The 17172-nt window shown below is 40.3% G+C and overlaps 1 protein-coding gene across 1 annotated transcript; it reads right to left on the bottom strand.

The window, feature by feature from the left end:
* Positions 1-6145: 6145 nt before the first annotated feature.
* On the bottom strand, positions 6146-16962 carry TCP11X2 (t-complex 11 family, X-linked 2). The gene is made up of 9 exons (XM_012645389.1): positions 16825-16962; positions 14358-14483; positions 11542-11662; positions 10585-10775; positions 9276-9412; positions 8816-9036; positions 8536-8717; positions 7332-7495; positions 6146-6572 (listed from the first exon to the last, which is right to left on the bottom strand). Exons 2-9 carry the CDS (start codon positions 14384-14386, stop codon positions 6337-6339), a joined length of 1281 nt encoding a protein of 426 aa, XP_012500843.1. The 5' UTR covers positions 14387-14483; positions 16825-16962; the 3' UTR covers positions 6146-6336.
* Positions 16963-17172: the final 210 nt, after the last annotated feature.

The raw sequence follows: 17172 nt of genomic DNA on the forward strand, positions 1-17172 counted from the left end.
TATACCACATTTTATTAATCCACTCATGTATTCATGGGCACTTGGGTTATTACTTCTTTAATCATAAAAATATATTAAATTAAAAAATAAGGTGCTTGCAAAAAGCAAAAGACATGAAAAACTGGGAAGATTTTGCCCCTCCTCTTCACTCCCTTAATATTTTGAAATAAAAAAAATAATAACTGGGAAGAAAAATTGGCACATATATCACAGACAAAAGATTAATAGCCTTGATACAGAAATAACTTCATAGAAAGATAAGAAAATGATATCAATCTAGAATTCTCATTCAGAGCCACAAAAATGCCTAATAAATCCATGAAAATATTCCCAGACGCAATTACTACAGAAATTATAACATAAAATGTGAGATAATATATTAAATAAATAGATAAATTTTCAGAAGTAGAAAGTCTGGGACACAGAATATACTACTTTTTTGTAGATGGGAAGAGTGCTGAGAAATAGGCCCTTCTCGTGTACTGTGGATTTTCATGTCAAATTTTTATAATTGTAAGTTTTACTTGGCAGAATCCATTAATATTTAAGAGGTTCATACCATATGTATAAAATTTAAAATTTATATACACTTTTAAGGAATTCATGGTAGCCCCAGGAGCTGAGGTGGGCCCAGCATAACATGGGCCCCTTTGAATCTCTCCTTATGGCCAGTATCCCTGCCCCCATTGACTCTGATGCCCAGCGTTAAGGGTTAAAAACTTTCCCAGTGTGCTGATGAGAAATTCTGTGTGAAGGGCCCCATACAGAGGCTGACCCTCAGACATGTAAATATGGCTCCATACTTGTTTATTCCTCTCCACCAGAGCCTCTATCCTCATCAACCTCCTCCCCAGTGCCTTTTATAAGTTTGGAGTTCACTCCATACCTAGGGCCCTAGTGGACTTCGTAGTTAGCAATGGTCATGGCTTTATCTCCTTGTGTACAGGCTAACTCTGCTCTGTACTTGCTGAAACTAAAGCTCCTGTCACCACACTAAGATATTTAGTTTATGCCTCTTCTACAGACACACAGTCACACAAATGGAGAGGCAGACATAAGAGACAAGGGACTTCATGCTTAAGAAAGGTGGTGGTATATTAATAGTGGCCCAGATATCTGTTGGAGGGCCCTCATTGTCATACATTTCACAGATCGTAGCAGCTTGCACAGAGTAGTGGATACTAGCAAACACTCACTTTGTTCCACATGGAGCTGTAAATAGGAGTTTGGGGCTCATGACAGAAGAATGGGTTGGGAAGTTAGACAGACTAGTGATGTCAGGGCCTGACATTTTAGATGATGAAGTTTGTTAAACCTGTTAACATTTCTGAGTGCTCTACTTTGAATTCTGGAAAGAGTGAGCCATTGGATTTTCCGCCTGAAGATGCAGGTGATAATTAATTCTGAAAAGTGAAGATGATTGCTGCTGTAGACACTTCTTTAGTTAATGGAAGTATAAATTGTAGGCCTCTCCAAAAGCTTCTTGAGTGTCCCCTCAACATGGCAGCTAGCTTTCCCCAGAACAAGTGATATGAGAGAGAAAAAGAAAAGGAGGGGAACAGGGGATGTAGGGGAGAGGGAGAAGCCATGGTGACTTTTATGAGCCAGTTTCTAAAGTTGCACACTGTCATTTCTATTTGTTTTTCTAGAATTATCCCCATTTTCTAAGCATCCAATCCAGAGCAAATCTTCACTTTCTAAAATCCTCCACAAAAATCACTTAACACAGGCCTAAATCCTAAAATAAGTCATCCCTATCAAATTCTTATAGGGACACCCCATGGGTCTCCTTGGTTTACATTCTCCCTCACTGCAATGAGTAAAAGGCTCAACATTGTTTGGCTACAGATATGTTCTTGATGATCTTTTGGCTAGAGAACACTGTGGTCCTGAATTGGTTGGCCACCTGGGGGTGGCAATGCAGGGTTTCCTAAGCCCTATAACTCCTTGCTCCCACAGTATCTGGGCTCCATGCTGATCAAAAATTTATGAGGGACAGAGTCCACTGTAGATGCCTGTCCCAAGGTGTGGGGAGATTGTCTGTGGTACGGTGTACTGTGGGGTGGAAGGGCTGATTAGGATGGAAGGCAGTAAATGGCAGCCACAGCCAGGAGGGTCCCGCCAAAGCTGCTCTGTTCATTTCCCTGGGCCCTGGCACACTCTGCTTAGTGATAGGGAGGCAGGGAGGCCAGGACTGGGGAATTCACAAGGGCTTAACTCTCAGGAGATGCATTATTTCCCATATGTCGCTTCCCTTCCTGCCCATCATGTATGAAGGCATCAAGTTCATGGACACCTCCAGTGAGGTACCCTTCTTAAGAGGGTTACTGGTAGGGGCGGGTGGAAGTCCCCTCCCTGTCCTTCCTCAGAGCTCAGGAGCTTCTGTGGGGAAGGAACTCGGAAATGGCTTCAAGAGCTCCATGGGGAGTGGCCTTGATGATGCCCTTTTCCATCCCTCATGTCCATCTAACTTGTGTGCCTTCCTTTATAGCACCTCTGCCTCCTGTGCATCAATCTCCACTCCCAACACTTTGTCCCAGAACTTGTGTCTGAACTGATCCTCTTACCCCTGGGGTCCCTGCCTATAGCCCCCATCCTCAGCCCCAGTGCATAGCTGCTACTTCATCTTCCTAAATATAGGTCCCATTAGCCCTATTTGACTGTTCACAGGATTTTAATGGCATTGTTTCTTTAATGATTTCAGAATTTCACTCCAGGCACTGCCCCTTGTGATCTCATCCTCCTGCAATCCCTATGCTAGAGAATGCCAGTGGTTGGATGCGAACCTTTTACCCCCTCAATCACCATATGCAAGGGCAGGAACCTCAAACCTAGAGCGGGCAAGGTTAGTCATTGTCCTTCACCTCCACTAGAATTAAAGCAGAGACAAGTGGTATCTGGCTGTTCTTAGCACCCTAATCTTCACTGAAGAAAGGAAGTGATGACATAGTAAGAGGCGCACTTTCTAGAGGTTGGGAAGGGAGGTGATAGAGTGATGCCTTGAGGGAGACTAGTAGCCAGGGAATTCCAGGACCCTCCTTGCCCCCCAGGAGACTGTCATTGTTGGGCATAAGATCTGCAGAATATCATCTCCAGCACTCTGCTGGCATTTCATTGGCACCTAACAATTGTTTGGTGTATGAATAAAGCCTTATCTCAGTCCAATTCCTATGTATTAAGTGGTATATTAGTTTGCTCAGGCTGCCATAACAAAATACCACAGGCTGAATGGCTTAAACAACAGAAATTAATTTTATCACAGTTCCAGAGGCCAGAAGTCAAAGTTCAAGGTATTGGTAGGTTTGGTTTCTTCTGAGGCTTCTCATCTATGCTTGCAGATGGCTGCCCCTCTATCCATGAAGAAAAAGTCCACTCAGCCAGAGAAGACAAAATAAATAAAACACAGGTTCTTACTCCCAATTACAGCTTTTGTGCTACACTGCTCTAAAATTGGAAACATAGATTAGAAATCAACTATTGAGGAATAAATGAAATGATATAGGTAGAGAGCTTAAAGGAGTACCTGGCACATATGCACTCATAAATATTAGTTATAATATAACATGTACATACACAGAATATCTCTAGAAGTATACACAAAAACCTGTTAATAGTTTCATCTCGGTAGGGGAAATGATACCTGGGGTGGGAAAGAAACATGACTTTTCACTGTACGTCATTTTTAACTATGTGCATGTTCTATTTATCTATCCATCCATCTATCCATTCATTCATCCATCCATCTCTAAAGGGTGAGCAGAATTAAATGGAGCTATCTTTCCTAATTTAGGATCAGGATTTCTATCTCCTCCATGTGGAAGCACAGCATAACCAACACAAAATCCCTAAGAAATCAAGCATGTCATATTTTAATTATAAAGTATGAAGCAAAGTTTCATTTCAGCCTAATGTCTGTATCCAACTACTCAGTCATCTCCACAGGGATCTCTTCAGAGTACATTTGCCTCTAAGATAATCCGGCTTCCAAAATTAAGCTTTTCAAAACTTGTATTAATATTGGCAAATCTAGTGCAACCTCTCTGGAAAGCAATATGGAGATACCTTAAAGAGATACAAGTAGATCTACCATTTGATCCAGCAATCCCACTACTGGGCATCTACCCAAAAGAACAAAAGACATTCTATAAAAGACATCTGCACGCGAATGTTTACAGCGGCACAATTCACAATTGCAAAGATGTGGAAACAACCCAAGTGCCCATCAATACATGAGTGGATTAATAAAATGTGGTATACGTATACCATAGAGTACTATTCAGCTATAAGAAACAATGGTGGTATAGCACCTCTTGTATTTTCCTGGATAGAGCTGGAACCCATTCTACTAAGTGAAGTATCCCAAGAATGGAAAAATAAGCACCACATGTACTCACCAGTAAATTGGTTTCACTGATCAACACCTAAGTGCACATATAGTAATAACATTTATTGGGCGTCGGGCAGATGGGAGGGAGGAGGAGGAGATAGGTATATACATATACGATGAGTGTGATGCGCACCATCCAGGGGATGGACATGCTTGAAGCTCTGACTTGAAGGGTAGGGAGGTCAAGGGCAACATACGTAACCTAAACATTTGTACTCCCATAATATGCTGTAATAAAAATAAATTTAAAAAAATAAAATAATTCACTTGAGATAAAATTCACATAACATAAAATTCACCATATTTCAAAATGCACAATACATTGATATTTAATATACTCACGATATTGTGCAATCACCACTAATTATGGAATACAGGCGTTCCTCAACTTACGATGGTATTGCATCCCAATAAGCTCATCATAAATTGGCAATATTGTAAGTCAAAAATGCATTAAAAATATTGGCAAATCTGATCAGAAAATACAATTAGGCAAGGTTTACTGCCTATTTATTAAATACACAACTTTCACCTGCCACAGTCTCTTTCCTGAGCCTATCTATTCATAAGATTAGAACAATTGAATGACCCATTCTCCAGCTTTTCTCTGTGCCCCACTTCCAGCCAAAGTAAAAGTATCACTCTGTTCACCTAGCTGTGTCACTCATCTGGAATCCACCCTCTAAGGAAATCAATTAGGTTACCCTGGGAATAACAGAACTCAAATCCTATTTGTTATTTTTCTTGGGCTAAGTAAACTATACACAGCTCTTTCTGTCTCCCAAAATGGTGAAGACCTTTTTTTCATCCAGTTAGGATATCTCATAAGTGAATTTCTATTTTCCCCTGTCCATCATAAACAAGTCCAAATCAAAATCTAGTTTTTTTCCTAATTCCCTAGACTTCTGTTTGTCTGCTGAAGTTGGCCTGAGAATGATGGGATGAACCTCTACATAATCTCTAAAAACAAGCAGAGGTCCTTGTGGACCTAGAACATTTGTCATTTGTTATGCCAACTGAGCTGATAATCATGACCTGGCAGTTAGAGGCCCACAGTAGAAGTGGGACAAAGCATGGTGGCTGTCCCACCCTTGAATACCATGCCAACTTCACCCCTAGAAGAATGCAGTGTTCTAAGCCTCGAGAGATGTGAAAATAGAAGATTCATTCAGCTACAGAACAGCACCAGGGATGAACTTGATACAAGTCACTCATGGACCTAATTGCTTGGGTTTGGTGTCATTATTAGAGACTCCAAATCTGACCCCTACAATCACTTGAAAGAGAAATTCCATGGAGGCTGAGACCTGTCCTCAGCTGAATGCTTCTTAGCAGACAATATTAACTTCTAACCAGTCCCAAGTTTTCCTACTGCTTCAAACCACACACCAGAACAAGAGGCAGGGAGTCTTACTATTACTATATCCTTTAAAATTATAGGGAAATTTGGTACTGGAAATGGGGTTCTATGTCTTCTCCTGATCTGTGATTCTGTGAATTTCTAACCTCAAGAAGCCCCTATACCCACACTCTGGATAATCCCCCTAAGAGTTTTCATAGCCCTCAAGGAAATGATTTTTCACCAGAGAACTGGAGAAAATAATGCTAGTACCTGATACCCTAATACTTGTTCAAGCCAGCATATTAAAGAATGATCAGCCAGTGAAGGGAAAACGAGGGCCCACTTGATTCTCAGCTAGTTAGGGGATGAAGATGCAGAACCTGGCTTCAGCAGCAGCACAGAAGGAACTAGGTTTTCTTGCAGCTTAGAAGTTTATTAATGAAGGGGGTTGGGCCAGTTGGTGTTTACATGCTTGACCCCTGCAACCCTGTATCCTGGCTGTAGGGAGGAAGACGGCTGGCCGCTCTGCTGGCCACAGGTGATCTCATCCCAGGAACATGCTGAGCCCTCTCTCCTAGGTCACTGTTGCCATGGCAGGGGTCCAGCACTACCAGCTAGGCTTGACTTCTGTTTCTCGTGCTTGAGCTGGAGGAATGATATTTTTTAGGATCTCAGCATAGTATGGGCTAAATACCTGCTGATTGTGACGCATCAGATTGAAAAACTTCCAGCCCAATTCTACCAACTCTCCTTCGATGAGAATAAGGCTTCCAGGGAAGTGTAGCAGAGAGTGCTGCATGCCACGAACCAAACAGCACTTGAGAAACAAACGGATCTGCTGATCTGTGAGCAGGAAAAAACAATGAAAAGGGGAACAAAGAGGTTTCAGAAGAAATTCACAATGCCCTTGCACTATCTGCTCACCAAGGTTTTAAGTTACCTGAGTTATTCACTGACCTACCCATTCATTTGAGTAAACGGAATAAATGAGGTTTTTGTCTGTTTTTTTTTTTTTTTCCGGAGGAGGGAATGCCAACAAACTCAACTAACCTAACAAGAGGATCCTAGACCCTGCACCTCAAATTCTATTGCAGCGAGTGCACCAAGTTCAGGTCCATACACTCAAACCAGACTATGATAAGATGCTAAAGTTAAAAGCAAGCTGGCCAAGTTCACTGCTTCTATTCCAGCATGGAACATATCCTCCAGCCTAACTCAGCATCAATTCCATGGAGGGGAGTAGACTTTCACACGGCAGCTTAAAGCATGGGATAGAAAAAGGGTTTCTCCACAGATCTTGAACGACAGTTAGAGAATGACCAGGGATGACTTGGTAGGGTTAATGGGACAGTATCCCACAACTGGGAGTTACATATCTTAGATGCAGATACACCTTAAAACCATACATTCACTCTTCAAACTGAAAGATATCTATTTCAACCCTGCACATTACAGATAAGGAAACTAAAGCTAAAAGACTTTCTGAATGATCACGCTTTTCCACTTTTAAATGTTTAGGTAACTCATTTCCAGGATAGAGTTTATCTGCCCACCCTGAACATTCTTTCCACTCTTCTGCACCACTACCACAGGGACTCTTACCAATGATGCTACGAACACAGTTCTCTTTCTTGGTGATGTTCTGGAGTTGGCCCATAAGAGATGTTGTGTTTTCACTGCTTAGAGCAGTGAGGCCCATGTCCTTGAGGCCATGATGGATTTCCTGAGACACCTGTTCACTCACACTCAGCATAGCGTCTTCAGGCCTAGATAATGAAGAACAGAAATCAGAGTGGCCCTGGCACAGGGGCAAAACCCAGAAAGCCCCATACCAGAAGCCAGGACCATTCAAGGGAGAATTCCACCCCTCCTAGACAGCAGAAGCAACTGGGCAGATTAAATACTTTCATTGTTACCCTCAAGTATAATACCAACTAATCTATATGTATAGTACCATATGCTACTTCAAAGAAAACAAGATAAATTGGGCAAGGGTTCAGTTCCATCCTTGGATCCACTCAGCATTCTTCAGCCCCATAAACTTTATTTAAATATTGTTTTTTTTTATTTCAGCGTATTATGGGGGTACAGATGTTTAGGTTACGTATGCTGCCCTTGGGCCCCCCCTCCCCACCTAAGTCTGAGTTTCAAATATGTCCATCCTTCGGGTGGTGCGCATTGCACTCTTTGTGTATGCATATACCCGTCCCCTCCACCCTCCTCCCCCCTCCCCCCTCCCCCCTCCCCCCTGCCCAACATCCAATAGATGTTATTCTTATATGTGCACTTATGTGTTGATCAATTAATACCAATTTGATGGTGAGTACATGTGGTGCTTGTCTTTTCATTCTTGGGATAGATATTTTTCATGATTTTTTCCCCTACTTTACCAATTAAGTTGCAAATATACTAAGAGACTTAGGCTTCTAATTCCTGTTTCTCTTTTGGAATAGTATCCCTTCATGCAGCGAATCATCGATCAATATTACTAATTGATCAACTTCTGGATATACATAACACAAATCTACTGTCACCTAATCATGTATATAATTACTCATTTTTGGCAAATACAATAATGGATATTTATAGCAAACTAGGCTCCACACTCTCACTCTTATTTGGAAATAAGCTTTATTTTTCCCTATCCCAAGCCTGAATACAACTTATCAAAGACACTAACAATCCTTGGAGATGATTCCCAAGGTCCTTTGTGTGTTTTGTGATGAAGAATAAGCAATAATATATTATTTGCCTCTGTCCCAAAAACCACATATTTTTCACTCTAAGAAATATCTATAAATCTTACCTGGAGTTAAATTCCTCAGTCAGGGCCTTGGTTATGCATTTCAGTTTATCCACAAATTCAGGTGAGCTGAATAAAACCTTACCAGAGAAACTTCTAGCCACTACCAAGACTGAGGCCAGGATGGTCAACTGGTGCAAATGGGACCCCATTTCCTGGAGCCGTATTCGGTCCATCAGCAGAGTCTGGTGAGGCAAGGAAGAACAGGCTGTCACAAAAGGAGGGTTCTAATGGAGGCACTGAATCCAAAACAACAAGGCAATGCCCCAACACACTTTCTTACCTCAGGGAATTCTTCATTTTCAGGGTCCCAGAGGAGGAGATTCAGGTAGCCCTGGTATAGCACCATTGTGGGACTGGGGAGATCTGAGTCGTTAGCTTCCCCATTTGGAAAGGAACAGGCCATGCTGGAGGAGGAGCTTAGCAAGTCAGGAGAACTCAGATATGGTGTAATGAGATCTTCAGCTGCTTTTGTTAACCATTTTGTGGTGTGATCGAGGAGATCTATGACAGCAAAGGGAATATATATCTTCAGACTCCAGGGTTTGAAGATGCACTCTTGGTCAATAAAGAAGTGATTTTGTAGGTCTTTACGTTTTAGAAAATGCTCCTTCTCCCTATCCCCTCCTTCTTGCCCAAGGAAGAAATTTCCTATTCAAAAAATAGAAAATATTCTCTACCACTGTAAGACGGCAGACCCAAGGTCAAATCTACCCTCTCCTGCCCTTAAATGTTAAACATACTGGGCTGCTTGTCAAGGAGTTCCTGGAATTTAGCTCTTTCATACTGAGTGGAATGTTCCTGCAGGTAGGGTCGAAGGCTCTGGATGGTATAGTTCACCATGTCCATTTTCATTAGGCCCAGAACATGGAAGATGCCCCTGTCACAGGGAGAAATATAATATTTATACTATGAAAGGAAATCTAGTGTGGAGGGGTGGAATCCAAGAAATAAGTCATAAAATTACAGTATTTTAGAGTTAGAAGGGGCCTTTAAAACAACAGTCCTACTTCAACTTACAAATAAAAATGCTGTGACCAGTGATCCAAGGTCACATAATGAGTTGGTGGCAGAGCTAAGGACAAATACATCTCTTGACCTTTTCACTACCAATCTAGAGCTCTTTTCACTGTAGTCATTCTGTCACCTGGAAAAAGGGTAGTCAGTGGAAGGAAAATCACCAAAGTGCTAACAACTGTCTGTGGGTAGTTGGAATGTGGGTGATTGAACTTAACTCATTGAACAAATCATTTTACTTTTTTGGGTCTTGGTTCTCCAGGCTGTGAAACAAGGGTAATCCTCCATTCCTGCCCCCTCATAAGGTTTGAGTCATAACAAACAGGAAACAATCTGGGAAAGGGCTGATTGAAATTTGTAGAAGAAAGAATTACTGTACATTAATGTCTTAACAGTATCATGTCATAAGAGGGGCTCAAATGATCTGAAGATCATCAAAGGAACTCTGAGAGACTGTCCTTGGGAAATAAAAAACAGTAGTCTAGTGATATGGTGTGGTTGTTTGGCCCCTCCAAATCTCATGTTGAAATTTGATCCCCAGTGTTGGAGGTGGGGCCTGTGGGAGATGTTTGGGTCATGGAGGGAAGATCCCTCATGAATGGCTTGGTGTCCTCCCCGCAATAACGAGCGAGTTCTCACCCTATTAGTTCACATGAGAGCTAATTGTTTAAAGGAGCCTGGCACCACCTCATCCCTCTCTCTTACTCCATCTCTCGGCATGTTACATGCCTGCTTCTCCTTCGCCTTCTGCTTTGATTGGAAGCTCCCTAAAGCCCTCACCAGAAGCAGATGCCAGTGCCATTCCTCTTGCACAGTCCGCAGAACCATGAGCCAAATAAAAAAATTACCCAGCCTCCAGTATTTTCTTTATAGCAACTCAAATGGAGTAACACATCCAGAAAGGAGAAAAGAGGTGTTAGGTCTTCAGTACAGAAGAAGCTAGACAAGACAGGGGCTATCTCACAGTATCTGCCTCAGAGTTTTTTGGCATGGCATCTGAGCCAGATTTTGGGGACAGCATGTCTAGACTCTCACCTCAGTAATTGCACTGGATCTTTTATGCTCTCTAGTTTCTTCACTGCTTCATCTCGAACTGGGGCACATAGCAGGGTCATCAAATTAAGAATGTAGTTAGAGAGATGAGGGACATCCAGGGCCCCATGTTCTGCTTCTTGCTTGAGGAGATCCATGTCCAGAGCTTCTTCAATCTCATTTTTTAGGCGGTTCTGGCGTGGTAATAGCAGTGATAGCAATATCTGTCCCAAAAAGGAAATCAAAGGAGCCCAATTCTGTTTCAAACCCCGAACTTTCTTCAGTGAACAACCCTCTTAGGCCAAAAGCATCCCAGACTATGCCTTCTGGGGGTCATAAAACTATGTCTCTAGGTTTCTTAGGGAGTATTATTTTTCTCTGTTTAGGGGACAATCACAGTTCAAGGCTGCATTGGGATCAGTTATAGTAGTGGTCATTATTATTTTCTAGGTAGAATGAGATAAAGATATGAATAAAACAAGAGTGTGATAAAAAGAAGTGCAGGATATAAGAAACATAAAATACACACCACCACAAGGTGATGGGGCATTCTTAATAAAGGATAAAGATATTTTTAGATTGTTTTATTCCAAAGGGCAAAAGTGAAATAAGTAAAGGAACTTTTAAGGGTCACTTGAAGTAGCCTTTTGACTCAAAAGTATAAGTTCCTTGTGGGTAATGGCTCTCTTATTCAATCTCTGTGCTTCTGAAACACATAAACCATAATGGGGGTTCAGTGAATATTTGTTTAATTCAATGATATATTGTGGTGTTATAGCAATATCCCAACTGTCAAGCTTCATTTCATACAAATAAAATAGAAGCTTCTCCATACTATCTATTTAAGCAATGGACCATGCTCAAAAAGTATGCTACTTAGGCTATTAGTAGCCATTGACAATCCAAGGGTCTGAAATGTCCAGGAACCTCCCATCCACAAATAGAAGGTTGTTTACTCACCTCCTTAACTTCTCTTAGAAGTTCAAGAGCACAAGTGAAGTTGGGAGGAGTACTCAATAGTTGTTCCTTTAGATGGTCCCAAAAAGCATTGTACATTGTCTCCACGAATCTGCCTTCCAGACTATAAGAAGGTTAAATGAGCAAATTGTGCTTTACTTAGAGAATTGATATAGGATCATAATTTCCCAAACAGCATTTCAAATCATGAAAAACCATTAAATCAACAGGCCAGGAGAAGCTATGTTTAGACTTGAGAAGGGCTGAATAAACTGAAGTTAGTCTCAGATGCAAAAGCATTACCAAATCCTCTCAGAAGGACACCTCATGGTTTCAGAGAAGCTCTCTTCCTGCAGTAGGAAGAACCATAAACTAGGGGTTGAGACCTTGAGTTTTAACCCTGGGTCTATATTTAGCCTGGATATGTGACTTAGTTCCCATTTCTATAGACTTAAACCTTTGAACTAGATGATCTTTTTCTTCAGTCCTGAAATCTTTAAATTCAGCAAGCCTCAAACTGAACTCATTGTCTTCCCCCTTCAAACCTGTTCCTTATGTATGTTTGGTCCTGTGAACCAAAAATTTAAGCCTTTTACCCCTTAAAATACAATATCAATGCATGCTTTTTGTTTAAAAAATACAAATGATACAAAAATAAATGAAATAAAAAGTTCCTCCCCCAACACACCAATATAACTTGTGAGAGATCATCAACTATTATCTATCTGGTGTGTACTGGAGTCCTTTAAATTCCTTTACCATCATCTCTTTTATACACTTGATTACTAAATTCCAGAGATTCTGCTTCCTAAATATCTCAGGAATCCATCCTTACCTACCATCATCTCCTGCCTAGACTATTGCAATAGTTTATTAAATGGCCACCCTGCCCCCACAAAGTCTTACCCCAACAATGCCACATATTCTTGATAAAATCAATGAGTTTTCTAAGATACAAATCTGATCATGATGGCATGCTCATTTAAAACTCTGTGGGAGCTCCCAATCAGCAGAAGGATACATGGCCTCTAAGACCCTTCATGATTCTATTCTGCTACCTCTCTACCTTACTTACCTCGTCCTCCTCCTCCTAACATCCTGTGCTCCAACAATAACAATCTACTTATAATGAATATATGATTGCCTTCCACCACTCTATGCCTCTGAAATGACATTTCCTCTTCCAGAAGAGTCCTTTTCCTCAAAAAACCACCATAAAAGTACCTGAAAAGACTCAATTCAAGTGTTACCTTATCATGAAAGCCTTCTCTGACCATCCCCAGGCAGCTGAACACTAACATAGAACTCCATACACCAGATATGAGAGAACTTATCACTCTGCACCGTAGCTATTTGACTATCTCCCCTACAGAAGCTTTATGATGGCAAAGGCAGCACCTTACTCATCTATATGCCCCCAGCATTCATCATTCTGCCTTCCACCTAATAAGTACTCAACAAATGTTTGAATGAAGGTCTGACAATGAGATTCCCCTAAGAACCTATAACTGTAATCATCATCATTTTATAAGCCCAAAGGTAAAACCAATTGTCAATTATCTACAAATAATGGATACACTCAAAGAAGGCTGTTAATAACAAAACAGTGAAATATAAGCTCTAAATAATATTATTTCCACTGCTTCATTTACCCACTCCCACCACCACTGTGACCCCAAACCACTTTAGCAAACCTTTACTCTCCTAGTTTTACTTTTCTTTGCATGCCTACAAGCAGAAAAATAAATCTAACTTGGGCTCCAGGGATTATGAAGAAGATGCTAGGAGATCTGTGTTTAGGCAAAAACTTCCTTCAGGGAAGCTGTCATTGGCATGGTAGCTGTTGGCAACAGGCAAGAGCAAATCTAAGGAGCATGAAGATCAAGAGAACCACTGATGGAGCAAGGTGCTTTAGTAATAGAATCCCTAAAGTGGCAAAACAACAGAAGCATTTAAGGTGGGAAATTAGAAATGCTATAAAATATAGATTCTGACAAAGAAATGTACCCATTTAACTATTAATACATCATTAGAAGCAGTCAATTTGTACTTGCTGAATGACTTATTAATGTATTACAGTATCAATATAATTGAGAGAAACCCAAATAAAGTCTCATTTTAGAAGGGCATTATTTATCATTGGGTTCTAATCCTGATTCACAGAATCTTTATTAAGCGGATTATGAAGGAGAAATGTTCCCTGAAATCTCTTATCCCATGAAGAGTAGGCAATACCACTATTAGAAAAGTAAACTGTTCATCTGTACCTGTTTAATCTGTAGACAATTAAAAGAGTAACAGCTAGGAGCTACTTCATCCAAGTCTGTCTATAAAGATCTGAAATTCACTCTATGTTTCATTACTAACTGAGATCTCAAAATGAACATTTTGACAATACAGGCTGAGCATCCCTGATCTGAGATGCTTGGGGTCAGGAGTGTTTTGAATTGCCGATTTTTTCAGATTTTGGAATATTTGCAGTATACTTGCAGTATACTCCAATGAGCATTTCCTTTAAGAATCATGTCAGTGCTCAAAAAGTTTTGGATTTTGGAGCACTTTGGATTTCACACTTTCAGATTTGGAATGCTCAACCTGCAATTTCATTGGTTTAGTCCCTGTTTAAATGTAATTTGCAGCTTTGACCTTTTTAAACTAATAATTACACTGATTACTCTCTTGTTTTATTTGTTGGTAACATTTAAGACATATTCAAACATTAAATTTCTTAATAAAATGCTTCAAACCTAACCAAAACCCATTTGTGCTTTGTACCTATACCAGGAAGAGTAAAACAGGAAAAATGAAAGAGTCTGTACCTGTTTGGAGGTAAAATACTCTCTTCCATACAGAAATCCTGGTTTACCACGATTTCATGAGCAATGCTCAGCTTGGAAACTTCGTTAGCTGTTTCTATCAGATCTGTGACAGAAAGGACTTCAGGTCTGCTTTCTGGAAAAAGGCATAGCAGTCATCAACGGAGAACCCACACAAATAGTATTAATATTTCTATTTTATTCAGAGATTCATTCAACCAAGTAAGACCCCAAATTTAGATATATCAAATGGATTTTACACAGACTCACTCAACCGTTTTAATATTTGAGGTTTTCTGAACTCTTTGCCCTTCAACAACACTGAAACTCTCAGAGAAGTCAAGCATGGGAAGAAGTTAATTCTTGAAGAACAGAAAAGTGCAACTGATTTCAAAACCTTCTGCTTGAAATGTCAAAACAAGAAATAAAACTCAGCAAACTATGAGTAAATTGTGGTTTATAAAGTAAACATTTATCTCCAAGTTATCGTGTTCCCACTATCCTTTTCCCACCTCAGAGGCTACATGCAAGATGAGAAATAAAGTCTCCTCATAGATAACACCATAAATCTTCCTAGATGGCTTTATAGCTGAACCATGCTTCTACAGCAGTAGTTCCCAGACCTGGGGATTCAACAAACCAATAAAATCTCAAAAAAAATGAGTGATTAACAATGATTTACCAATTTTTATTTTTCCACACATGGACAGGGAGGCAAACAAACAAAAAAATCCACCCTATCATGATCAAAACAATCATTTCATAAGAGGAAGCATATTTTAACATTCCCCAAAGCATAAAGAAAATATAGTCAGCATTAGGAGTAGTCCTTTAAATGGAAACTAACTTTATTTTAGAAACTCATTACAATATCTTTATTGTTTTATTTCATTCAATATTGGTAAGAACTAGGTCACAGACTAGCATTGGAATTTGGAAATCAATATTCTAAGTTCATTATACAGACTATTTATAGCAGTGATACAGAGTAACCATAAATAGTAATTACAATTATTTCTTGGTATATAAAATAAAACCTGAAATTTATTTTCTAACTCACTTTCAATGTAGTTTCATAATTTGTTCAGAGAGAACTATTTGTCCCCAAGAAATAAAATTTACACATAAGAATCCTAAAACTCACTCCAAGAAGATGATCTACTATGTGCATTTATTTTTCATTTTAAAAAGTCTTTCAACAAAAGTCTATCAATTGACATTTCCTTTCTACCCGAACTAAAAGAGTACATAGTTAAAATACACCATCTAATCAATTCATTAAGACAACATTTATTTGTGAGGCACTATGAGCTAAGAATTGTGCCATTCTGTTTACTAGCGGTGACCTCAAGTGGCCACAAGAGAAACCTATGTGATTCAACTTAATAGCATCATGGACTCCAACTTTTTTTCTTATTTCAGTCTTCAAGAATTTAGATCAATTTGCTACGTTTGGACAGGTCTGCAGATTAATGTTTGGCTAAATTCATTGAAGATTATTATAAGAGATCTGCAATTTGAGTTCCTGTGAGGTTGGACTAGTCAACCCAAAACCTCATATGCCCAACATAAGGTGTGAAAAAGGCCTCATGTCCCACTGTTGATATAAAAATGCTGTTACTACAGATGTAAATAATTTTACTCCAGAGCAGTGATAATTTTTATTTCAACAAAGCACCCTTGGAAAAGGACAGAACACAATTCCAGCACCAGATAACTTGGATTATTTCTGATCTGTCCTAGATCTACCATTTACACTCTACAAAATCAAAATACAATAATGTTATCTATTTCCCATGCTTGGAACTGACTCAACCACTCTCAAGTCTCGTCAAACACACATAATCATGCTTTGTTGGCCTCTTCCTCTAAAGCCAAAACAATTTTAATTTTACTTACCAATCAGAAGCCTAAGTCCTGTATGTAAAGATTAGAGACGGGAAAAGACAAGGGACAGAATAATCCAAAAGAGAACTAACAGAAAAACGAGGAAGGAAAAATGCAGTTTCAAGATCCTTCTATGGGCCGGGCGCGGTGACTCAAGCCTGTAATCCTAGCGCTCTGGGAGGCCGAGGCGGGAGGATTGCTTGAGCTCAGGAGTTCGAGACCAGCCTGAGCAAGAGCGAGACCCCGTTTCTACTAAAAATAGAAAGAAATTAGCCAGACAACTAAAAATATATAGAAAAAAAAATTAGCCGGGCATGGTGGCGCATGCCTGTAGTCCCAGCTACTCGGGAGGATGAGGCAGGGGGATCGCTTGAGCCCAGGAGTTTGAGGTTGCTGTGAGCTAGGCTGACGCCACGGCACTCACTCTAGCCCGAGCAACAAAGAGAGACTCTGTCTCAAAAAAAAAAAAAAAAAAAAGCCTTCTATGTCCCTTAAAGGTGGTTAAGCCACAGGCTACCTATTCCTTTAACCTAACTGTTATCAAGCACTACCCAAGGAAGTGATGACATTACTCTAGACCTACGAGGAGAGTGGTCATTTAAACAGAAGCTTTTGTTTTCTTGGTTCTGCCCTGATGTTTTAGGCTTATGGGGTCCACTCTCTGTTTCATTAGGATCATTCTGGTGCACAGTTTCCTCAGTCTTTGGCATCTTGATGTTATCTGCAATTGTAGAGAAAAGAAGAGGCAAGCTGTGTAAGCTCTGGTTCTTACCCAGGGACAAGGGGGAAGAGGGCTCTCTAACTGCCATCGTGTGCCCTGGTGACAACCTGCTGCTCCCAGTTGAGGGGGTTAGAGACAAAGGCTTCAAGCATCCCTTGAACAACTAGGTCCTCGAACAGGCCTTAGAGGACAGGGAACTTGGGACTAATG

Source organism: Propithecus coquereli, unplaced genomic scaffold, assembly GCF_000956105.1.
Source record: "Propithecus coquereli isolate 6110/MARCELLA unplaced genomic scaffold, Pcoq_1.0 Scaffold104, whole genome shotgun sequence".
NCBI classification, from domain to species: Eukaryota; Metazoa; Chordata; class Mammalia; order Primates; family Indriidae; genus Propithecus; species Propithecus coquereli.

Excerpts from the sequence above, each read along its gene's own strand:
- TCP11X2 (XM_012645389.1), bottom strand. The coding sequence starts at position 14,386 with ATGGAAGAGAGTATTTTACCTCCAAACAG. Across the intron at positions 8,718-8,815 it reads AAAATGAAGAATTCCCTGAG|ACTCTGCTGATGGACCGAAT; the intron begins GTAAGAAAGTGT and ends TTGCCTCACCAG. Across the intron at positions 7,496-8,535 it reads ACTGAGGAATTTAACTCCAG|GCCTGAAGACGCTATGCTGA; the intron begins GTAAGATTTATA and ends TTCATTATCTAG.